Consider the following 19,361-nt stretch of genomic DNA (forward strand, 5'->3'; position numbering starts at 1 on the left):
TTGCCCCCAGCAAGCATACTAATTGTTCTCCAACAGTTTATTTAGTATGCTTGCGGGAAATTGTTTCATCAACAGTTTTTTTATTATTCTACTTTTTTCCATTCACCTCGGCCTATGGGAATCGCCATTCATTAGTACGGCAGCTCTGAATCGTTGCAGCGTTCGAGATAGAGACACGGTTCGAGTGCCAAAACGATCGGCTCGAAAAGGGCTCAGGGTGGTGTATTTTTCGCTGGCCTACCCCCTTTCATTCCTTCACCAGACTTGTTTTTCCTCAGTTTTCTCTCTGTTTCCCCCCCTCATTGAAATGAATGGTAGAATGGTCAAGATGATGATGTCACAAACTGTGGCAGTTAAAGTGAGAGGTGACCTGTCCTGGGGTTTTTGACTAGGTATCAACTAGGTAAAGGCATTGTCAGAGAGGTCTTGGCTCTGAATACAAACTGTGTGAAGATCATAAGCAAACTCTTAAAGTTTTTTCAGAGAGAGCAGGTTTAAAATCCCTATGATGCGACCCCATTCACTTAGAAAAAACATGTGTGATCAGCTCAGCGCATAGGCCTGAATATGTCAATTTTTTGACTGAACCACTTGGCCTATAAATGTGATCTCAGCTTTGACATGAAGAGCAGGGTTGTGCCATTTGTGTGTCAATATCATCTGACAACTTGCAAAACTTTTGGAGATATGACAGCGTAAAAACAAGGCTGCACATATTACCGGTACTCAGCTATTGACTGCCAAACTGTCACCTTTAGAATCTTCATTCATACACACACACACACACACACACACACACACACACACACACACACACACACACACACACACACACACACACACACACACATACACACACACATGCAGCCTTGTAGAACTTTAGACCTCTGCTGAGACCTGGGCAACCGTGGCCTAATATGCTGCTGTGGCCACTCTATACAGTAAGTGGCAGTGGCCTACTGGGTAGGGTGTTGGTCCGTCAGAGGGTTGCAGGTTCGAATCCCACCCTTACTTCTCCCTACCCACCCATTGCTGAAAGGCACCTGAAGCATCTGCACACACACACACACACACACCTCTCTCTCTCTCTCTCTCTCTCTCTCGCACACACAAACACACACACACTCACAAACACACACACACACACCTCTCTCTCTCTCTCGCACAGACAGACAAACACACACACACACACACACACACACAGACACTCACATACTCAGACCTCAGATCTCTTTGCAAATTGACCGCCTATGCTGATGACATTAGTAGTAGGAATGAGGAATGATAATGATAGTGAGTAGTGAGTAGTGAGGAATAATGATATTGTGGGGCTGCTGTCTTGTCTGGACACTTTTTCAAAGGCTACATCAGCACGGATTAACTGGAATAAATGTTCCTCTCTCCTGCTGGGGAACTGGGGGGTTACCCCACCACCATGACTCCCTCAGCAAGGTGTGTGGGAGAAGGGGGGTTTAAAATACTGGGGGTGTTTTTGGGCTCTGTGTGTGTATACAACAGCTCTGTGTGTGTGTGTGTGTGTGTGTGTGTGCATAAGCCGCAAGCATACTAATAGCATTGTCTCTCCGGAAATGCAGTCATATTATTATTATTATTATTATTATTATTATTGATTTATTTTCTTCCAGATATAACATTTTTTGTGATTTTATGTGTGAATAGAATAGGCCCTATGACTTGATTGAAAAAAAAAAGTTGATACTCATGATCCTAAATTTATAAACTCAAAGTTGCAAGTTGGGTCCTAAATATCACATAGGCTTTGTGCAGCCATATTTGCGTATAGGTATCCCATGTGTCTTTGTGCTTCAGGGATATTCTGAACAAATCAAGTTGAATGATATCCCAGGCTTTATTTACAATAACTTGTAACATTAAATGATGTTTCATTGCAACCTGGAGGGCATTTCCACCCTTTATCTTAAAAAACCTGAATTTTGCTGTCCATGGGCTAAAAGTGTGTTTATTACATAGTGTGTCTTTGATCTGGTTACCAAATACTTGGCTCACCTGCTCCTCCTCTTAATGCTGAGTCCATGCATACCTCATATGTTAAATTTGGTTAAACTAATCAAAAGTTATAGCAGTTTATATATTTTAGAGCGCCCCCCGCAGGCCATTTTGTTATCTGTGTGTTTGACACTCGAACCCAAATTGTTCTATAGACCCTAAACTTCAACTTGGAAGTGAAAACCAAACTTTAACACCAATTTGAAATGACTGAGAAAAATTGCATAGGCCTACGACCCCACTAAGTAGGGCACTGCTGCTAGACTGCTGGATAATGCGAAAGTCTCCCGCCACAGTTCAAAAATGCCGTTCCAAATCGCGCGCGCAATTGCCCCTCCTACTACTGACGTCTGTTTTGGATACGACAGTTCTTCCTGGTCCTCGAGTAAAAGTGAAACTTATCAAACTGAGGCAGACGTGATTGTGTATGATTCCAACATGACGATAAGATAGTAGCAGTAATTTGTTAGGAATGCCACTGCAGGCCGCCTAAACGGTGCCATACATTGCTAAGTTTGCTGTCTTCAAAAGTAGTTGCGCGTGATGGAAAGGGCATCTGAGGTAAGCTGGTCTTGAATCAATTTACAGTACTAGAACTAGAGCTACTCCATTTAGTAGCTGCAGTGGATGTTTTTGACACGTGCAGGTGTGCGTTATTATCATCAGTCACACATTAGTACTTTGGTCTCTACTCACGTGCAGGTATGGTGGCCTAGTTTGGCTTACTGTAGTATTTTTACAGTACAGGACCACAATACACCTTTACGCATTTCACTTTTAAGATGCTGCGTTTTTCATTAGATGTGGCTTCTATTCTGGAGAATGTTATAAGGTAAATGTTTTGATTGCGCATATACCTGATCCTTCATGAATGCTCTAGTCTCGTCTACAAGGCAGGTGCATCATGCAGCCTGTCAATCCCTCACACTGGACCCTATGGGTTTCAATTTTTGTTTTCCCCTGGCTGTGCACAACTCAACCTCTGATTGTTGGAAACAAATAACAATTTATAGACTAGAGCAGTTTGTGGGTAAGATTTGATAAGATTGGTATGAGCAACATCATTTTTTTATTTCCAGTGGATAATAGCAGAAGTGGCATGCCATTTTTTTTAAACAGGTTGATATTTTTCTACAATGACCAGGCGCAAAATCTGTAATTTAATTCTGTGATGTAACTGCAGTATTCTTGTCTTTTCAGGTGTTCTCCACAGTCACCTTATTTGTTGATGAAGGGACAAGAGGATCACACGATCTCACTCCTGTCACAGGCTCCTATGACAAAATAGAAAAAACATTCTACGAGCTGGCATCCATGCGGAGAACAAAGCCCAAGAGTGAGAAAAAGAATACAGACTCTCCTGCAAGTCAGGAGAACCAACTTTTCCAAAATGACTGTCCTCCAGCACACCCTGTAGAGGTTAACAGCAAAGTCATGGATTACATAGAACAAAAACACTCTCAGGAACTCAAAAGAGTATTTGGAAATGGTGTGGAGATGCGCAGAGGAACAGGAAAGAAAACAAAAGAGTACTCTGTGTCATTTCATTCAGAACATGCAGTCCTTGCCCAGTTTGCAAGACAGAAGTTCATCACGCTGTACCAAAAAGTTGCCACTGAATTCCAGGTTAAGACTTTTGATTGTAAGCCATCCCTCTTGAAAGGTCTTGGACATAGGTTTCCAGAGTTGTTGATAAGCACCAACCCGAACGGACCCTCTGTCACAGTGATGGGTGACTACATAAGCTTAATAAGACTGGAGGAGTTTTTAATGAATGGGCCTGCAAGTCCGTCAAGAGATGTTGGGCGCACATTACAGAGAGCCAGTGTGAAGGACCCGGTTCCTGTGACTACATCCATGACGAACTCCAAAAAGAAGGAGGAGGAGGAGGAAACTTGCCCTATATGCATGGACACCTTAACTGACACAAAGACACTACCTCAGTGCCAACACTCGTTTTGTAAGGACTGTTTGAAGAGGGCATTTGACATGAAGCCAGCGTGTCCCATCTGTGGGGTTCTCTATGGGGAACTGAAAGGGACCCAGCCTGAAAAAGGCACAATGAAAGTCACCCGTGACAAGTCGCATTTGCCAGGATATGAAAAATATGGCACCATCATAATCGAGTACTACATTCCAAATGGAATACAAGGGGTGAGCTCACTCACTGTACTTCATCACAATGCTGTGAGGGTTTACGCACTGGTACCTTTAAAAAAAAAATGGCACATGTAATGTACATCAACTCCTAATACAGTTTTAAATTAACCTTGGCATGTTTTTGTGTGACATACTGTACACTCTATTTGGTGTGTGTTAATTGCTGAGTCAGCCATGTTCTCAGACAAGTCTGAGTATGAACCTCATATAACAAGATTGCTTTATTATGCTGACACACTGTCTGTCACAGCATTTAAACAGTCATAACAGACTTAACAATGTCTAGTTAAATATGTGTCACACTAAAACCCAAATGACCAGGAACATATTTGTTCTTTTATTTCACCAAATGTATAATGCATGTGTTATTATTGAATGTGTGATGCCATTACACTTTGTTAACACTTAAAAAAAAAATTTTTTTATCACCTTGGTAAATAGTGAATTATACAGTATGTAGTTGTGTTGTGTAATAGCACTCCATTGTGATCCACTGCATGTTGGCACTAACCTCTCTCTTTGTGTGGCTGCTGGTGTGTGATTTCAGGAGGAGCACCCCAACCCAGGCCAGAGGTACGAGGGGGCTTCGCGGACGGGCTACCTCCCCGACTCCAGCGAGGGCTGCAAGGTCCTGCGCCTGCTGCAGCGGGCCTTCGACCAGCGCCTCACCTTCACCATAGGCCGCTCCTCCACCACCGGCAGGAACAACGTGGTCACCTGGAACGACATCCACCACAAGACCTCGCGCACAGGGGGCCCCAGCAGGTGAGGCGGGAGGGTTTTTTTTTTAACAAGGGCAGAAAAAGTCGTATAGTGGACTAGAGATATCAAATTACAGGTATTTGACATATATTGTATGGCCTTTTTATGCCTTTAAATGAGGATAGGATAGTTAAGATTATGATGGCAAACAAGTGGGAATGAGACGGAGGAGGGTGGGGAAATAACCCTCGTCGGACTCCAATGACACACACACACACACACACATACACTTTCACACACCTTCAGTCAAGCCTTCAATCAAAAGACAATTTTCTAATATGGCAACATATTAGACAATAAAGCTTTTTGAATCTTGAATCTGAAACCTGGATCCCCAGCGGGTCAGTCAGGAGTTTTTTGGGGGGCCAAAAGAGTAGTAGAATAGATACTTTATTGATCCCTACAGAAATTAAGTAAAGAATTTAGTTGTAGGCAGCTGAGCTGGTGTTAGCGAGGTCATCCCACATGGTCTAGCACCCAGGGCTCAAACTTCTGACATCACAACAAGCTTCAGGCATAGATGTGGTAACCAATAATGGTGAGGTCCCTAGCTCAGACGCTAGTGCGTCTGTATGAGGATTCAGGAGGGAGGTTTACTGATGATCTACCGCCAAACTCTTCCAGTTGTTTACAAAATAGTAAAGTAAAAAAAGAAAAAAATTCCTTGCAACACGGGTAACTTATCTGAGTAACCAGTAGACATGTGTGCTTGGAGCTAACTCTGCTGGTTGGATTAAGTTTTGCGTGGTTCCTTTTAAGGTTTTTAGCTTCTTCTTTTTTCCAGTAACACTAGTCCATCCCATTAGGGACAATGTAGTAAATGGCCTAACCTAACAGTTATGTTATATTATGTGCTAGTGTTGTACTGTATATACACCATGTATATATTCCACTTTAACTTTTAACACCCTGCAGCTGACCTTGATGAATAAGAATCTTGAGACCAGAGGTCAAACCATAGTAGTTTGATATAGGCTACATTGGATGGGATCAATAAGATATTGGATGGTACCAAGTACCAAGATATTTTGTGGTGGGGGTATGCCTTTGTTAGATATGACAGTTGGAGATGGCGACAGGAAGTGAGTAGGAGAGAGAGATCGGGGAGGATCGGGAAATTAACTTGGGCCGGAATCGAACCCGGATACCCACCGTAGCAGTGCAGTGCCCTACTGTTTGAGCCATGGCAGGGCCAAGATATTCCTGTTATTAATGTATAACATTGCATGTAGTATGGAGGGGTTATTCACACTCGGGGGGAGGAGTGCTCAGAGGTTACTCACTGGGCAGAGTGCTTTCCAGTACTGGAATTCAATGTTCATGTACATGTTTTTATATTTTGCAGCTATGGCTACCCAGATCCAGAATACCTCTCTCGGGTTCAAGAGGAGTTGAAAGTAAAGGGAATATTTTAACAACAAAAAAAAGAAAAAAAAAAAACACTACTGTTCAAAAGTTTGGGATCATCCTCATTTTTCCCATTATTTTTTGCAATTCAAACTGTAGACATCTGTTGAAGTAGCCTACTGAACAGCCAAATGTGGGGGAAAAAAGGTTTGGTTACCCGACAGAATCGTGAAATCTAAACAACCTGTTTCGCACATTGATTACACAGGAATATGTGTTTTAATCCATTTTTTCTACAGATATTTTTCTTTGGTTTATTATAGAATGCATTTTCAGAACAAATAGACACAAACTGATTTTAAACCAGAGCTGCAATTGAAACGCAATTGAATAAGCTAAATTGTCAGGAGAAAGTATTGTGGGAGGAAAGTGCGGTGACTCCAAACTTTTGACCAGTACTGCAAGTCATTGGACTTGTTCTTTTGGAGCATTATATTGTACTTTGCTTTTCTTAAGGCCTACAAAAATGCACTACTGTACATTGTTTTCAGATGGCCAAAAGTCTTGGTTTCATTAGAGTAGAATTGAAGTTTTCAAACATAATGATTTCTGTTTGTCATTTGTTTTTAAAGTAAATGTTACACATCTTTTATTAGAAGAGTCGTCTGATTGACAGATGCTACGCATAACTGACTTTTCCAATACATATTCTGATTTTAGGATGTCATTAGGTGACTACAGGTATTGTCCATCTCTGTTTCAATGTGGGAATAATGAGTTATAGGATACAATGATCAAAGCTACATGAAATGGCTGCTGTCCAGATTTTTACCATTTTTAATTGGAGTGCTCAAGAACTGTATATTGAGTTTTGAATGTCAATGTAGGAATAATTGGCGATCTATCAATTGTACTTCCATGCTGTGTTTACTATGAGGATGACATGAATTAAAGTATTTCATCTACATTCAACTTTTAGTTGGTGGTGTAATACAAACGAGACATGACAAGGTAGTAATGTTTATAAGGAAATCTGAATTTAATGACCATAAACAAGTACATAAGCTACTATTTCCATAACTTGTAAAAAGCCAAAAAGCTTGACTTGTTTTGCAAAATAAAGTAAAAGTAAAAACTTAATACAGAAAATATTTGGCCTCCATGTTGGTGTGGCAGTATTTACACTATGTACAGTATTGTCATAACCTTTGCCATTGGCCCATGTCTGTAAGGCACCGAATGCAAGATAGCATAATACATTTCCTCTAACTTGTGCAGGAAAAAAAAAACATATGAAACCCATAGGAACAGAACACTCAGTCACAAGTCTACTGAAATAGTGAGGCATCTCTTACAACTTTTAATGGTGCAACAACCGCATTGCCACTTATGTACCCTTCATTTGGTTCTTTTCAGTGATGGACAGCCTGGATTCATTCGTTTTACAATCTAGTGCCACATATTCCAAATGACATGGTTTTACCTGTCCAGTTCAACCAAGTAATCATGTAATCACCTGGCTGAATATGGCAAGTAAAAACACATTTTGAATATGTTGGATCATAACTAATTACATAATTACATCCTGGTTGCCTGTCACAGTTTTTACACTACATACTCTTTAACTTTAGACCAGTACATTCCACCCCAAGACATATTTCTTGCCCATTTCTTTGAAAAGAAGGTGATGAACTCTTTGAAGCCTATAAGAATGCAATTAAAAATCCATCTCTGGTCAACTTGCAGATTTTTTTGTCAAAGGATATAGCCCATTTAAATACATTATAATTGCAATATAAGCTGATTTATTAAAGCAAGTGAAACCACAAAAAAGATTACGGTCCCTAGTATGTACAATAAATATCAGGATTGTAAAAAAACGTGTTTGCTCTTAAGTCTTGAAAGTAGTCAGAGGCAAACATCAGATGTTTTCTCGCCATGTCAAGTATAATTGTGTTATAAAAACAAAAACAACAAGAAATACTTAATCACCAATCAGTCATGTCTTTCAAGTTCAAGCACAGTTTTTTTTACATATATTGGTAAAGGAATGATCTTGTCTTAACCTATTTGCTGTCTGAGCACTCTCTGGTCACAAACTGAACTAAAGGCTGTTTTTGTAAGCTGAGGTGAAAATTCTGACAATATGGTGATCATTTTCATCTTGTACCAAGAGATTGTATTTTGCAATTAAAATATCTGTTGATAGTAGCTATGGCTTTGCTTATTCGTTGATAGGTCTTTTTATTGTTATTTTTAGGTTTTGCTGAATGGGAAAATCTCTTTTAAGTGGACAGTCAATATTGTGCAGTTTTACTGAATGTGCCAAAGTCATTTATTTATCATGAATTTAAGCAATTGTTAAAGTCTCATCTGAAATAGTTGAAAAGAGCATGGTGATCTATAAACAAATGACTTGCTATCAGCGCCTTAACATCACATATAGATAATAGAATTACAAGCATCAACCACTGAAATCAATAATCAGAGTTGCCAATCAAAGCTGATTGTATGAAATGTTTTCTTGTTTTCATGAAAACTTTAAAATCGTACCACACAGACAGGCATAGATTCTTATTGGCCAAGGCCAAATGAGGTTCACTCAGTCCCAGTCTTTTTTTCCACAATGTTTACAAGTGATGCCAATGACATGCCTCAGTCCAGCGTCGATAATGTATGCTTTGCTTTGTGTCTTTTGTCTTCCTCTGAGTACCTACTGTATAACCTACTGGTACTGACTAAACGGTATACCTGTGTAATCTGCCTGATGTTAGTATGAACTATGGAGGCAGCTGGTTGTTCCCTCAGACACACGAGTGAGGCAGCCAATCAGCCTTACTGCAGGTAACAAGCCTAACTGATAAAACCTAACCTCCACACGTTTGAATACTGGAACACAAATACTTGTTTATAAGTCACCGATCAGTCCAGATAAAGGCATTTTGAGATCATAAAGTTGGAGTAAATGATCTATGATTAGACTAATAAAGTGCATATCAACACCCTTCTGCTTTACACCCACTGTTGTACTTTGAGAAAAGCACTGTTAGTAAACAAAGTTGGGTCTTCAATGATCACACAGACCCCCCTCCCCTACAGTAAAATAAAATCGGCATTTTCAAATAAAACAATAAAAGCCAATTTTTCTGTAATCCTCCAAAGGTTTTTTGCACAGTATGGAATTGAGATTTCTGGTAGGAAAAGTCACTTCAAGAGAGCTGTAACATGTTACCAGAAACAGAACCGCTTTTATTAATCATCATACTATTTATAAACATAGGAAAGTAGATCTTTCACATTCGAGGTGATGTAGAGATATGACCAGTGTAACTTTTCCTGTTTCCCTCTAATATTTTCAATATTTCTTACATACCAAAACCAAAACAATGTCAAAATGTTATAGCTCCTTCTCTCTGCTCAAACTGCCAGTTTTTGCCCAACAGACGATGGGTCCAGGACAGCAGCAGTATTGCATTGGGTCATTTCTTATTCATTCAACCCGTTGCTGTCTGGTTGCCAATGACTCGCAGGATCTCTCTGTGTATGCCAGGGTCCTGTGTGTTGATGCTTGTGTCACCCACCTGGCCATCTTCATAGCTACAAATGAAAGAGAGTGCAAAGAAGAGACATTTAAAGGGTAAGTTCACTATTTTAAACTTGAAGCCCCGTTTTCAGACACACAGTTAGTGATGAAATCCATTACATGGTCAAGATTAAAATGTGGACTCGTGCAGCGAATCTGAGAAATGTCGGTTACTGTGGCGGTGCGCCACAACAAATCCCCTGCCAATTGACTATAGAAGGCTTCAAAGTATTGTTTCCAGTCAGGTGACAGAGATGAAACCATAGCAACATCTAACATCTGTTTGTTCTATCCTGAGCACCATAAGGGAAAGTACATGCAAAGTTTTAGAGCAACTGTTTACTTACACAAAGAAAAACCTTGTACAGACGTGGTCTGTGTTTGGTACCACCCAGATATCGCCATGTTTGTGCAGATCCTGAGAAGTGATGACTGGGGGGGAAAGATGATGATGATGAGATTGAGAGGATTCTTTCAAATACTGTACAACACGTAACGGAAATGTACAAGTTATAGGAAATGGACACTCACCTTCACACAAGGCTATGCACTTCAGGTTTCTGCTTTGCAGAAACTGTGGCTGCTGTCCCTTCTTCTGTGACTGCAGGTGGACAGAACAAATTCCATAGTGATTACTTGAAGTGTTGATTGTACTACACAAACATAAAACACTAGATAAAAGAACATTATCCACTAAAAATAACTTTTTCCACTGTTATTGTGGAATGGACAGATCAGATGGTTGTTCACCTGTAAGTGAAGGTTTGTCTTGCTGCCTGTAGAAGATTCATCCTTTGATGTAACCTTCTGCTGCTTCTTATTCATCCCTGTGGGGAAAAAAACATTTCACATGCTATTCATTTTCAGGAAGGCTTAGTTACACTTACCTGTTGAAATGCTTATAAAACCTGTTGTACTGTATGTTGACCTACCTGAGTAACCAAAGGATATGCTCGACAAAGGACTAAGATAAATTCCACTCCCATAGATGGCGCCATGGAGCTGTTGAGAGAAGCAAACCAACACAGGCTGTTGACTCAGATTAATTTAGTAAACAAATAAATATTTCACACTGCACTTATTTTAAAAAACGCCACTGGCCTTCATATTAATACAGTCATTACACCCTTATCAAATTACACCGATATGTGTGTTTCTTTAATATATATTAATTTGAAATATTCATATCCTGAAAGCACAGCCAAACAAACCCCACAGGACACAGAATTGCTGCACCTGTTGACAGCATGCGGTGTGACTCTACTTGAAGATGAGGATGTCGGCGTCTTCACTACTGTAAGTGTAAGAGCTATGAAACCCCCACCTGAACAGAACACATTGTGCTCTACTTTCCCCAAGGTCAAGAGGGGGTATTCCAGGCAGGTTTTTATCGACTAATCTTGACATTTCTATTTAATTCTTTATATGTATTTGTTTATATACTGTACTGTTTATAGTGTCCTTTGATATTAATTGTACACTTGTAAAGTGTTCTGAAACTACACTATAACTAACTATAACACTAATTGAAATGGAATTGAATTGAACTCTCGATCGGTAATAAAAACGTAAGGCTTGTGCTGTTGTTCTAGCAAAACCATTCTGCTGGGCAAACAAAGGAAATCTGCTCGACTCTCTGCTGACCACTTGCTCTTACTCAGGTAAGTGGCTAAAGTGTCTTTGTGGAACCCCCCCCCCCCCCCCACCCCCCCCCCCCCCCCCCCCCCCCCCCCCCCCCCCCCCCNCAGATCATCGAACCCATAAGGCCAGTGACAGATCATCGACACGCTGTGCCAGCTGCTTCTGTAGCCCCGGGTTTCCCCTCCCCAGAGAGCACCTGGCTGCCACGAGGTGATTTGGTGTTAGTGAGGAGATGAGTGAGCTACCACCACAGGGGACTTCTGAGGCATTTACTGTAGAATCCATTGTGGTGTGTCCACCTTCAGAGCAGGTGATGTGGTGATATTACTCAGGGTCAAGAAGAGGCAGGTCCCAGGGGCTCATCTAGCTCTACACTACAGACAGGGTTGGAGGACTGGGATCAAGAAGGGCCAGACATTATTTCGAACCCCCCTCTGAATTGTGGGCCAGTCTCAAAGAAAGAACAAAACCCCCAACAGACTCAGACCCCGAGGGCTGTCAGCCCACCGGGTAATGGAAGATGAACAGTCCAGGCCTGACTGCAGATGGTGTGCAGTACTGTAGTCGAGATGCTGCTATGTGTCACGTAGTGGGTATTCTGTGGTTTTTAGCTCAACGGCGCATGTCTGACGTTGGCTCAAGATGCGTTTAGCTCACACTTGCCAGAGCAGGCGTCTGACTCACCACCAGCACCATGCTGTTCTGCTACACTGCCATGCCAACAATGGAGGCCAGAAACTGCACGAAGCCCAGAGTTGCCCAGTCTTGTTTTTACACAGAGCCTACATGATGTCAGACAATAGGGATCCGGGCCAATTGGTGAGGTATTTTGCCATAACTGTACAGTCACTGGTTGTGTGGTTTTGTTTTCAAATGACTAAGTGACCACAACAGCAAAGCTTTTGATCATGACAGTAGTTCTCACTTTAGATGGTAGTGTTCAGATTTTAGTTATCACTTTTCCCTTGTCATTGTAGTTGTGTATATTTTGCATAGAGCGGTCTTTATTTCATAATGAATAAGGGCTTTCTATTGTACACTGAGCAAATATCCACGGTTCGTAATACGCAAGGCGCACTTAATGCAAAGACGTTGAGCAAAAGCTAATGAATTGTACATCAAGTGTTTTTTTTGGCAGACTCATGTGACAACAGATTAATTGATTTGCAAACAAACATTATAACCTACCTGGAGTTTTGTATTAGATGCCACAACCAAGCCATTCCTCAAAATTGAGTGCCAATTCTCTATATGAGATCCGCTGTGACAGACAAACAGAACATTTATAACTCATATAACTCATCTAATTCAAAATGTAAACTAAAACAAGGACTGCAAATAACAGCACTGCAGCACTCACTATTATTGTCCATTTAAAAAATCATACTGTACAATGATATTATATCAGCAAAGACAATCTATATTGTACTATAATTAAGATTTGACTTCAGTTAGCCGGTAAAGCCATGTCTTACTGGAAAGCGAAAGTGCTTCCAAAGTGGGTTTTGGCAGCTCTGAAGTTGGACTCTTTGGCAGGTGGGCTACTGAGCAGGAGAAACTGGTGCGGGGTATGCATGAACTTCAGTTGCTGAAAACCACACGCACACACACACACGCATGCACGCGCACGCATGCACACACACACACACACACACACACACACACACAAACAAACAATTAACTAGTAAGTAAGTCACTTTTATTTATAGAGCACATTTAGAAATAATGCAAACACGTTCTGAACCGTGTCTGGATAAAGCAATATTAAAACTAGATTGCATTTCCTCACAGAAAATGCTGGAGTATGCTTGCCCGCCTTGCATTCGTTGCCCTTCATGCATGCCTTGCCTTTCATGCATGAATTGCCCTTCATGCAAATGCTGCCCTTCATGCATATGCTGCCCTTCATGCATACACAACATACAGTTAACCATCTATGAGCTAACTTCCTGTTTGTACCATATTGGCAAAAACACATTTTTACTAACGTTAGCGCCCCCCAGTGACCGTATTGCACTGAATTTGGTAGGTACCCTCTGGGTGTACTGGAGATCATGTGTGAGAAATTTTGTTAAGATCTGTCAAGGCGTTGCTGAGGTATGAGTTAACTTCCTGTTTGGACGGTGCGTTTGTCTTTGTTGTCAATTTTGATTGGCTGCTGTGCGCCGATGCTTTCAGCTATTGCTCTGTAAGTTTCAGCATTGGTGCAGTATAGTCCAATGTTGGTCTGATAAGAATTGTAGGACAAACAAACAAATATTGTGGGCGGAGCTTCATTTTTATTGATTTTTAAATATGTCAAAATTGCGGGAAATTTATGATGGTAAATATGACATCATAGTATGCGTTGGATTCGGGTTGACCCAAGGATTTCAGCGGTACCAAGCGTTTGATGAATTGAGGTCAATACAGGCCAATATGGACAAAAACACATTTTTGTTTATTGTAGCGCCCCCTAGTGGCGCATTTGCACGAAAATCGTTATGTGTCCTCTGGAGATAGTGCTGATTATATGTATGCAATTGGGTTTTGATACAAGTAGCCATTGCTGAGATATTAGCTCACTTCCTGTTTGGCGACTTCAATTTCAGCTAAAAGACATTTTCACTAATTGTGGCGCCCTTCAGTGTCCAATGTGCACGACAATTGGTATGTAGCCTTTGGCTATAGGGAAGATATTGTGTATCAATTTTTATTGTGATACAAGTAGGCGTTGCTGAGATATGACCTCACTTCCTGTTTGGAGTCTTCGCCATCGAATTTGATTGGCTCCTGTTCAAAGACGGTTCAATAAATTGTTCCGCCACTTTCAGGGTCGATGTATCTTCGTCTGAAGATGCCGTGTGTAAAATTTCGGGACGATCCGCCAAGAATTGTGGGCGGGGCTTAATTTGTATTGATTTTTACAAAATTCAAAATGGCGGGAAAACTATCCAGGCGGAAAATGACGTCATAGGGTGCGTTGGATTCGTCTTGGTCCAAGGATTCCAGGGATACCAAGTTTTTGAAAATTGGACCTACGGTTCAAAAGTTACCGTTTTCCTGATGGTGGCGCTAGAGAGTTCGAGTTATCCAAAAACTGAGTACAAGCACACATCCTCGGACCGAACCGAACAGTTTGGCATCGGAACGGACTCTCTATTTCGAAGATTTCTTGCCATTATGATGTCTGGTAGAATTAAAAAATATAATAAGATTAAACGGGGGAATAACAATAGTATGCTTGCCGCATGGCAAGCATACTAATAAGCACCATGGAGAAGCGGTGAAGTAAAAACAAATAGCATCTTATGAAATCAAAAACAGCATAAATAGGCCCAGCATATTACCAACACAGTAAATCGAAATCCACAAAATAGAATCTGACCATAGTTCAGTAAATGGCCTAATTTACGAAGAAGATTGGCTTTAGATCATACGGTTAGATCCGAATCCCATCCTTCCACTTCCTATCTCACTCCATGGCTGAGGTGCCCTTGAGCAACGCACTTAAACTCATACTTTTTTCATGTATCCTTTATTTAGCCAGGATTGTCCCATTGAGACTACAGTCTCTTCTCCAGGGCTGTAACCAATATTACCTTGTACTTAAGATAACTGTAAATCGCTTTTGATAAAAGCGTCAGCTACGTGTAATGTAATGTAATGTAAAAATCCATTCACCCATGTATCTGAATCTCGTCAATTAAAATGAAGAGTAACTTTAACTTACTCTGGTTACTGGAAGCTTGACGATATGGGACCTGTTGCTGGATATGACCCTGAAAGACAAGAGAACACATTTCATAATCATAGCAAGAACACATGCAGACGAGTACATTTATAGAGTAAATGGACTGTATATACACATTTTCCGGTAACACTTTATTTTAGGGATACATCTATTAGCACTAATACATACAATATTAATGCCTGTGTAAGTAACTTGTAAGGCATGTACTAAGCAAAATAAGGCAGTTGTTAAGCATGTATTCACAAATGTCTTGTTCATGCCCAATTAGGGATTTATTACTAATATAACCTTAGTAAGGACCAGTAAGCCTATATTTCTATTCATTAGTAAGTAGTAAGTGGCAGAATACAATGTGTATAAGCTCCCGACACACTGTGTGAACAAACCCTGAACAGTGTGAAAACAGATGTGGAATAAGGGTCCCTATTCTAAAGTGATGCATTGGTCAGCCCAGATGGCTCAGGGCCACTACCAAAGTCCCCCTCGTTACCTAGGGCCCCCTCAACACCCAGGCCCACACTACCTAGCCCCCCCGAACTACAAAGTGTAAGGGTATAGCAAATAGTTAACATTTACCTGGCTGAGTCATCCAGTTTTCTCTTGTTCATATCAATGTAAGGAAGGTAACAGGAGCCTTTATATAGCAAGGATTGAACGTACACTTGTCAATGGCGGTGGGTTGGTGAGATGTAATTTTTTTCATGTACCACTGAGTTTTAATTGCTAAAAAAAAACCAAAATAAATGCAGAACATTAGAATAATAGTTTTGAAGCGAAACTAAACTATTCTTTTGTGATAATTAAGTTAATGTTTGAGAACATTAGCTTCAAAAAGTGCAGTGCATGCTGGGTACGCAATCTAGGCCAACAGACAACCTACCCAGCTCTGAGCCTACGTCCTTAGCTCCTCCCCTCACTCGTGAAATTTAGTTGCTATCCAAACAATTTGCCATGTACGTTACAACAGAAATATTATCATTGCTGCATTGGCCATGCAATGTATTTCTGACTAAGGGCGTACCTATCATGCACTGCACTTCTTGGAGCCAAGTTTCTCAAACATTAACTTATTCATCACAAAGGAATGGCTTAGTTTCACTTCCAATCTTATTACTCATCGTTATATTCTGCATTTATTGTAGGGTTTTTACAATTTTACAATACAACTAATTGGTGTATGAAAAAATTACATCTTAGCACCCACCGTAATTGAGAAGTTTACTTCCAATCCTTGCTATATAATGCTTCCAATTACGTACCTTACATTGAGTAGAATTAGTGAGTACTACATATCTACTGAAACTAATGCTGGATCAGAAATGTTCTTACACTTTGCTTCCCGGGGGGGAGGGGGGGGGGTAGAGTCGGGGTCCTAGGTAGTGCGGGGGCCCTAAGCCATCTGGGCTGAGCAATGCATCACTTTAGAATAGGGACCCTTATTCCACATCTGTTATTACACTGTTCAGGGTTTGTTCACACAGTGTACCAGGAACTTATACACATTGTATTCTGGCCCTTACTGCTTACTCATAAATAGAAATCTAGGTCTACTAGGTCCTTACTAGGTCCTTACTAAGGTTATATTGGAAATAAATCCCTTATTGTGCATGAACAAGACATTTGTGAATAAATGTCTAACAACTGTCTGATTTTGCTTAGTACATGCCTTACAAGTTACTTACTAAGGCATGAATATTGTATGTATTAGTGCTAATAAATGTATGCCTAAGCTACGGGAACGAGACATTCTCTCATTCTGCATTTAGCACAGATTGAATGGCGTATTCACTAAGTGCTGTCAAAATCACATATCTGCTATGTAGAACCTGTGGTAGCTGAAAGTTTCCCCCCATGTTAATATGTCAGTGCTCACATTTTCCCCCATGTCAAAATGGCGGAATGTTGACAGTCACATGAAAATAGCCAGATGTCCGACAATCTTATATATAAGTATGTAGAATGAAAATCAGGCCCAATTGTGAATTTAACACTATCTGTTAAACACAGTATATAATGTTAATATTATGACATATTTTAACACTATCAATGCCATTGAGACGGCACCTACAGGTCCAATTATCACTGTATGTATACTGTGCATGCACAGAAAGCCTTTCACAGGGATTTACCCACCTACAACCCTCCCAACACACACACGCACACACACACACACACACACACACACACACACACACACACACACACACACACACACACACACACACACACACACACACACACACACACACCACCTCCTCTTACCATTGCAGGAGTGGATGAGCTAGTGGGTCGTGCTTATCCATTTGCTTCTTAATCTCCAGGTAAGGCGCCTGCACACATCAGAAGAAACACCCACGTCACTCCAGCACACATCTTTCATGCTGGACTCTTCAAAAACTGCTAGCCGTTTCAAGGGTGCAAAGGACTATTTCAAAGCCTCATGAACCAGACCGCAAGTTTTAGTTCTGTGCAAATATTGTAGTAAGACACTTCTTTCCAGGGGCACAAGGGCCTGCTAATAGAGCAGGTTGCTTGCCTCTAAAATGCTCTAAATACTACAGTTGGGTTAACCCGTTCAGACATGGCCCCTGGGGACTCGGTGGTTCAATGTTCCCTGTCTCTCTCACTTTCATATCTTAAATAAAAGCCCCAAAATATATTTTTTAACAAAGGCATGGTCCCTGTTATACATTGGCTGTTTCAAGAATGGCAAGGACCATGCTGTAATGCATTACTTAAGGCACTGTGTACAGTAATGTCATGATAGTGATAAAATAATGATGGTAAAAACTTTTCAAAGACTATTACAGTGTTCCAATGGTGGGACAGTGTGCATTATGGGTCTACCTTAATCTGGTATGCTACTGAACCTTGTTTTTGGAATTACCGGCCTGCTCTTTACCTCCGCCAAGGAGGTAATGTTTTCGGTCGCGTTGGTTTGTCTGTCTGCGTGTCTGCCTGTCAGCAGCATAACTCAAAAACTGATCAACAGATTTGGCCGAAACTTTGTGAAGTTGTTGAAAATGACCCAAGGAACTAGTGATTAAATTCTGGTGGTGATCCGGATCACGAACCGGAACCAGGACTTTTAGAAAGATTCTGTCAACAGGATAACTCAAAAAATAATCAACAGATTTGGACAAAACTTTGTTGACGTGTTAGTAATGACCTAAGGAACAAGTGATTAAATTCTGGTGGTGATATGGATCACAAACCGGAACCAGGACCTTTTTAAAGATTGTTCACCATTACTGGCCTATAAATCTAGACGCCCCTAGTGACCACAAATTGAATTGCGGGGCAAAATGTTCCAGTTTCTAACTCCTCAAAAAGAGTGCTGACTCACAAGAAAAAAAGGAATAAATGTCAGCACCCTACAAAAACTCCATTGTCGTGATTGAATGCGTGAAAAACTGGCACAACGTTTCGACCTGTGAGGTCTTTGTCAGGTGTCATGTTGACGCGGACATAAAACGCCTTACCTGGGTCATCTCTCTGATTGATGTAAGGCTGTCCAGGGCTCGCATCACTCGATCATAGTCTTTTTTCTGGAACAAACCAAATACAGTTGCAGTAGGGTTAGGATGAAAGACGGAAAATGCTGTAAAATGTAATGCTTTTATGTGTATGTGTATGTGTGCGCGCACGCGCGCGTGTGTGTGGTTGGTTGTGTGTGCATGCGTTCGTGCCTGCGCGTGCGTGCGTGCCTGCGCGTGCGTGCTTGCCTATCACAACACGCATGTGTGGATTAATTAGATATGATTCGCTTGGTTGAGCCCCACAACTAACTCCCTTTTTTGTTAGAGACCTAGGGACTGTGGGAGTGGGACTGCTATTTTGGGTCCTTTGCGGTGACTGCGAGCAGAGGAGAACCTTAGCTAATGACAAAACACCATAAATCAAAAACACAAGCAGCAGCCAGCCAGCCAGCCAACCCTGCCCTGCCAGCCAGTAGGGCTGTAAGGATACACTCAACTCACGATTTGGTTCATATCACGATTTATGCCTTACGGCTAGATACACCCCACGATTTCACGTTTGCTAACATTCTAAAATAAAATTATGAATAAAAACTATGATAGTTTATAGGTAAAATAGGGTACAAGA

The 19,361-nt window shown here is 41.0% G+C and overlaps 2 protein-coding genes across 3 annotated transcripts in view; one reads left to right on the plus strand and one right to left on the minus strand.

Annotated features, from left to right (window-relative positions):
- Positions 1-2,425: 2,425 nt before the first annotated feature.
- On the plus strand, positions 2,426-6,845 carry si:dkey-3h3.3 (uncharacterized protein LOC100144568 homolog). The gene is made up of 4 exons (XM_063195229.1): positions 2,426-2,589; positions 3,229-4,182; positions 4,736-4,953; positions 6,296-6,845. Exons 1-4 carry the CDS (start codon positions 2,572-2,574, stop codon positions 6,363-6,365), a joined length of 1,260 nt encoding a protein of 419 aa, XP_063051299.1. The 5' UTR covers positions 2,426-2,571; the 3' UTR covers positions 6,366-6,845.
- Positions 6,846-9,525: 2,680 nt separating this feature from the next.
- parp8 (poly (ADP-ribose) polymerase family, member 8) overlaps positions 9,526-19,361 on the minus strand; it is a 73,476-nt gene continuing 63,640 nt past the window's right edge. For both annotated transcript variants that reach the window (XM_063195228.1, XM_063195227.1), the window contains exons 17-26: positions 18,737-18,802; positions 17,517-17,584; positions 15,234-15,282; positions 12,997-13,109; positions 12,710-12,782; positions 10,813-10,882; positions 10,631-10,707; positions 10,412-10,481; positions 10,228-10,312; positions 9,526-9,894 (exon numbers count right to left, since the gene is read on the minus strand). In XM_063195228.1, coding sequence (XP_063051298.1) covers positions 9,792-9,894; positions 10,228-10,312; positions 10,412-10,481; positions 10,631-10,707; positions 10,813-10,882; positions 12,710-12,782; positions 12,997-13,109; positions 15,234-15,282; positions 17,517-17,584; positions 18,737-18,802 — 774 coding nt within the window. In that variant the 3' untranslated portion in view covers positions 9,526-9,791. The remainder of the gene's footprint in view (positions 9,895-10,227; positions 10,313-10,411; positions 10,482-10,630; positions 10,708-10,812; positions 10,883-12,709; positions 12,783-12,996; positions 13,110-15,233; positions 15,283-17,516; positions 17,585-18,736; positions 18,803-19,361) is intronic.

The sequence above is a fragment of the Engraulis encrasicolus genome, chromosome 3 (assembly GCF_034702125.1).
Source record: "Engraulis encrasicolus isolate BLACKSEA-1 chromosome 3, IST_EnEncr_1.0, whole genome shotgun sequence".
NCBI classification, from domain to species: Eukaryota; Metazoa; Chordata; class Actinopteri; order Clupeiformes; family Engraulidae; genus Engraulis; species Engraulis encrasicolus.